Source organism: Cherax quadricarinatus, chromosome 56 (genome assembly GCF_038502225.1).
Source record: "Cherax quadricarinatus isolate ZL_2023a chromosome 56, ASM3850222v1, whole genome shotgun sequence".
NCBI lineage: Eukaryota > Metazoa > Arthropoda > Malacostraca > Decapoda > Parastacidae > Cherax > Cherax quadricarinatus.
In genome coordinates, this window is record NC_091347.1 from 4791490 (window position 1) to 4797489 (window position 6000).

Sequence of the window (6000 nt, forward strand, 5' to 3'; positions counted from 1 at the left end):
TTATTATATATATATATATATATATATATATATATATATATATATATATATATATATATATATATATATATATATATATATATATATATATATATCTGATGCTTCTAGGCAGATTGTTGACCTGGTTTAATTTTGTGCAGTGTACCAGATACTGATATTACCGTAAAACAAACACTTATAACTTTGTACATAGGGGATATATTGTTATAATTTTGTCAGCTTGATAATACAGGCTGTCTTTCTATGACAAATAAAGATTATGATGACAATTCTTTTATTAACCTTTCTGACTTGTTAGGGATGTCACACAAATAACTCGCACATTGGGGAGAGGCGCTCCCGATGATGTTTTGGTCTAACTTGAACTCTGTAAATGGTCCAAGTCAGACCGAAACATCATATAGCTGCTCTCTCCTAGGCTTGGATTATCTATATATTTTTCCAGTCACGGTATTGTACCTTTTTGTTTTTCATTAGGGATGTCTTTAGATGTTAAATGCATTCCACAAAAATATCTGCAAAATTGAATTCAGTTCTACAGTAAGAACAAACTGCATTCAGAAGAGGAAGTATATGATGTAGTCCATCCTGAACTACTGTAAAGTCACAACCAAGTGAGAAAATACTTGTACTTCACAATGGTCCAGGACAGACTGAAATTTCCCTAAGTGGGCTATCTGTGAATTGTTTGATCCACAGTATTTTGACCTAGTCTTCAAACTGCCAACACTGTTTTAATGGAAAGATTTAGCTATGGTCTTTTATCTCGGAGGAGGAACAGGGCAAGTTCCTCCTGCTCATCCATTGGTAAGGCTTCAAGAGTATTCATCATATGTGCTAATCTTGCACGTTTGCTCTCTCTTGCTCGGTCACGTGCACGTCTTTTCCCACTGAAATTAATATAGAATATTGGTTTTAAAGTTGAGATTTTTTTTCTATAACCCTTTTTAAATTGTAATTACACATTAACAAAGCACTGAAAAAAAAGACTTGGGTATGACACCAGTTAGGAGTGATAATAGACTACATAAAGAACCAACCGAGGATCAATTCTCTTAGAACGGAAATTGAAGCAGAATGTGTCAAGGGGTTACTGGACAGACAAATAGGGCTAAAATGGCAGAGGAAAGCACCCTAAAACTGGAGATGCTCTCTGAATATTAGGTGGTGATAAGTGTGACTACAAAGGAAATGGTAAAAAGCAAAGATATCTGGGGGAAAGCTGAAGACAACTGCTCAAAAGGCAAGCAGTACCCAGACTCCAATGAAAAAGCATAGCTGAAGAAAACTTACAATCATGTCTATTTGGATTGGGATACGACAACAACCAAGAGAAGATTTGAGCATAGAGAACAGATGGGTCCAGCATCCAATGCAGCTCCCAACTCCTATTATTATAATCAAAAAGAAGCGCTAAGCCACAAGGGCTATACAGCGCTCCCAACTCCTAATACAATGCAATGGTTGATATAACAAGCAGCTAGGAGTGTGCACAGGACCAAGGCAAAGTTAGTTATCATGGACCATGCCAACATGCTAAGGATACAAGGAGAGAGATACACCTAGTGTTTACTGCATGTCTAACATAGAAGAAATAGATGACGAGAGCCCCCTGGGTGCAAGTGACCATGCAGTTCAAAAGGGAACTGAAAGGAAAGTCAATGAGACAGAGTACATGGTTGGGAGGCAGAAGAAAACTTCATAACCTAGATGAAGAATGGGAAATAGAAAAGACAAAGAAAGCCCATGGTTCACCCAAAGATGCAGATGCAAAAAAACATGGAAAACTCACGGGAAGCAAAGGATAGACAAGACAGAAAAGCAAGCAGATTAGCCATAAATGAATATGCAAGGGTGAGGAGTGTATCAATTTGAGAATGACACTGCAACCAAGGCCAAGTCCAAATCACAGCCGCATCATAAGAAAAAAAAGGCCAGCTAATTCAACTGAGAAAGTTAAAAGAAGAGCTCATGGAAAATGACATGTCTGCAAAGTACTTAACAAATGATTTAGAGGTCTTTTCAGTGGAAATGAGCAATGTCAAAAAGCCCACGGGACATTAAAAAGTACATCGGCATGTACTGGACAATACACACACAACAGGGGTAGAGGTATTGTGCCTTTGTTATTATCTGATATCTGTTAATGGTTCCAGGAATCAATGCTCCCAAGGCTCAAGTCTCAAACCAAGAGTGACCTATGATGTGAAAATTCAAGAAAAGAATGATTCCCTTTATTTCACTTTCCATACAGTAGTAAATTTTTAAGGAGGGGACCAATGAATTCAACTCAGATTCTGTTCCCTCTCATACTGTTACAATATGAGAGAATGAAATATAAAGATATTTAAATGTAGCAACATATGAGAAAGTGTTTCCTGGTACTGGAATAAGTAAAACAAACTTGAATGCTAATCTGAAGCCTTTCACAGAGTATTAAGTTTTCTTTGCTGCATTAATATGCTTGACCCACAACGTATTTAAAAACATAAATTCCATGATATACTCACCTAAACTTGGCTGTTTTTTCTTCAAACATGCTCTCTTCACTGTCACTCTCCTCAACACTATCGTCATCATCACTGCTTTCCTCTACTTTATCATTGTTGAAGTGTTTACCTGGGTCAGGCAATTTGTCAATGATTTTTTGAGTGGACTCATTGTCATCATAGTCTTCATCTTGCTGCTGCTCCTCTTTTTTATTTTCCTGGTTTTTAGTAAATTTTGTCTTTGCTTTTCTCCTTTTCAACCTATAAAAAATTGTGGAAAGAACAAAATTTTACTGTTTTTTATATATTAATAAAAAAATAACACCGGCAGTTTCCCAGCAAGGCAGGGTGGCCCGAAAAAGCAAAACTTTCATCATTCACTCCATCACTTTCTTGCTACAGGCGCAGTTACACTACAGTTATAAAACTGCAACATTAACACCCCTCCATCAGAGTGCCAGCACTGTACTTCCCATCTCCAGGAATCAAGTCTGGCCTGCCGGTTTCCCTGAATCCCTTCATAAATGTTACCTTGCTTACATTCACCTCCTCCATACTCTCGCCCTCCAATCTGATATCCAATCTTCCATTACCTATTTTTTTTATCCTCATCATATTACTCTTTCCTATACAGTAGGGCCCTGCTGTACGGCATTTTGCCTTAGAGTGTTCCACTAATACGGCGATTTCAAATTACGACCAAAACTCTCTATGTGACTCCCTGTCTAATACGGCCCGTGCCACTCGGTTTGTTTACATTCTCTGTGAGCATCGCGTCTCTCCATTATGTTTGGAAACTTTCCAGAATTTCACGCGTTTTAAAGTTATTTCATAAAAACTCTGATAATTATACTCGTGTGTACCTGTACCTAAGTAAACTTACATACTGTGCTGGTGTGCAGGTACACATTAAAATCACTAATAGTATCTCATTAGCCTTGAAGATGCCATATTAATAATGATAATAACAACACACAATAATAATCAATCTGAGGTGCATTATACAGGTCTCCCTCAACATTCACGTTTTCAGCTTTCGCGGGCTTCACACATTCGCGAATTCCCAACCGCCAAATTCCCAGCCACCAAATTCCCAGCCGCCATATCATATCTCAGTAGTAGTAACCAGTTACCAGTGTACCAGTAGATGACTCACTACCAACCGTCTCTGCCTGAGTCACTGTCTGTATTCATATTGCCGCTGACCACAGCAGTATTTCAAAGACCCCCTCACATATGGGTACTGTGGGCGGTGGTCAGTCTTACGAGAGTGAGCAAGGAGGCAGGTCACCACTCCACCGAGTTTGTTCATTCCTCCAGTAAGAAAGAACTGATACCTTATTCCAGAACAAACAACCTACTGGAAGGTTAGCCAGATGGACCTTGACTATCCAAGAGTTCAATCCCACTTTTGAACATTTACCTGGCAAGTCAAATGTAGTCGCAGATGCCTTATCGTGACATGTTAGTATAGTAACTGCAGACCCTCCATTTAGTGCTGAGGATGTAAAGAATGCTCAACGAACAGATCCCATGTGGTCTGGTGTGATTCGATTCCTGCTCCAGGAAGATCTTATTCTGACTGTGAAGCCACCAGCACCCATCAGTGACTTTGTCATGAACCAAGAATTACTGTATCAAGCAGCCGAGTTGGGTACTCCCTGAAAAGTATATGATTAGTAATTCCACAGTCACTAGTAGATATGGCTTTACAGCTAGTTCACGATGTACCAGGTATTGCACACCTGGTATGGATCGTTCAATAAAACAAGCCAGATTGAAATCTTTTGGCCTCGTATGGCAACTGATATTATTAGGTATGTTAAGAAATGTATATTGTCTGCATGCAACATAAAAGTAATGCTAATGGTCCTAATCCAATCAAGTGTATCCAACTACTAATGAACCGTGGGAAAGGATTGCGCTAAGATTTGTTAACTAATTTCAAAGTTCCCTCCAGAACAACAAACATCTGTGTGTTATGGTGAGCCATTTCACCAGATATTGTGAGTTAGTTCCTATTGCAGATAAGACTGCCGAGACAGTAATCTAAAGCGTTTAAGGAACATTATCTGCAGGCATACCACCCCTAAGTCCTAGAACAGATAATGGGGTAATTTCTGTTGAGACAAAAAATTTGGCACCTTGTCAAGATCTCTAAACCACCATTGTTCCTCTCATTCCAGCAAGGGGTTGCGGAACAACCAATAAGAAAGTATTTTTGGGGCCCCCAAAACCAAAAGGCTTGGGAAAATTATACCTGATGGCAGGTGCTATAAATTCTGTTAAATGTTTTATGGTGCCCCCACATTCTTTGGGGTTTAGATAAGGTTGTTATTTTTATTTTTATTATCACACGGGCCCAAATTTCCCCACCGGCAGGGGGCCCCAAAAAAGAAAAACTTTCATCATCATTCACCCATCTTTTTGCCAGAAGGGTGCTTTACACTCAGAAACGCAACTTAACACCCCTCCTTCAGGTGCAGGCACTGCCCCCATCCCCCAGGACTCAAGTCTGGCCTCCCGGTTCCTGAATTTTTTCAAAGGTTATTTTCTCCCCTCCAACAGCCGAAAGTAAAAACCATTTGTCTCCATTCACCCCTATAAACCCCTCACGCCTGCGGGAAAAAGCCCCCCCACAAACCCCCCTTTCCCCCTCCTCCAACCTTTCCTGACCCTCCCCGCCATCCTTCGGCCTGATAACTTTGAAGTCATTCTGTTTCCCCATTCTCTACATGTCCAAACCACCTAAACAACCCCTTCCTCACCCTCTGGAAAACAGTTTTGGTAATCCCCCCTCCCTAATTTCCAAATCTTCGATTATATTCGCCCCAATTCCCTGACATGACATCTCCACTGCCTCCAGCCTTCTCCTCGCTGCAACATTCATCACCACGCTTCACTAATAAGAGCATTGGAAAAACTTTCCATACTTTCCCCTTTTTCCTCCAAAAGTTCTTTGTCCCCACAGACTCAAAGTCCCCTCACTTTTTTTCCCCAAAACATGATTCCCCTCATCTTTCATAGCCCATCCCGCCGTCCACCCCAAATATCTAATAGTTCACCTCCCCCATACTCTCCCCCTCCAATCTGATACCCAACTTTCACCCTAATTTTTTGTTATCCCCCCTCCTTTCTTTCCTGTATTCCCCTTTAATTTTCTTTTTTTGCACCCCCCAAAATTCATCCACCAATTTTAAACTTTTTAGAATCCCCCAAAGGAAATGTCATCAGAAAAGACCAGCGGGACAACCCCCACATTGTGTGTGTTCTTTATTTTTAAACCCCACGCCTTTTCCCAAGCCCCTCTTTTCTTCTCTTACCCCCCCATCTATAAATATATTAAACAACCACGGTGACATCACACATCTGCAAAGGCCCTTTTTTACGGGGAAATAATTTCCTCTTTCCTAATACTCTAATTGAGCCTCACTACCCTTTAAAAAACCTTCCTGCTTTCAAACCTCCTCCTACACCATACTTTTAAATTGCCACATTCCCCCCTATCCCC

At 40.3% G+C, this 6000-nt stretch overlaps 1 protein-coding gene across 1 annotated transcript; it reads right to left on the reverse strand.

Annotated features, from left to right (window-relative positions):
- Nucleotides 1-20: 20 nt before the first annotated feature.
- On the reverse strand, nucleotides 21-3144 carry LOC138854358 (uncharacterized). The gene is made up of 3 exons (XM_070096978.1): nucleotides 3140-3144; nucleotides 2511-2750; nucleotides 21-890 (listed from the first exon to the last, which is right to left on the reverse strand). Exons 1-3 carry the CDS (start codon nucleotides 3142-3144, stop codon nucleotides 752-754), a joined length of 384 nt encoding a protein of 127 aa, XP_069953079.1. The 3' UTR covers nucleotides 21-751.
- Nucleotides 3145-6000: the final 2856 nt, after the last annotated feature.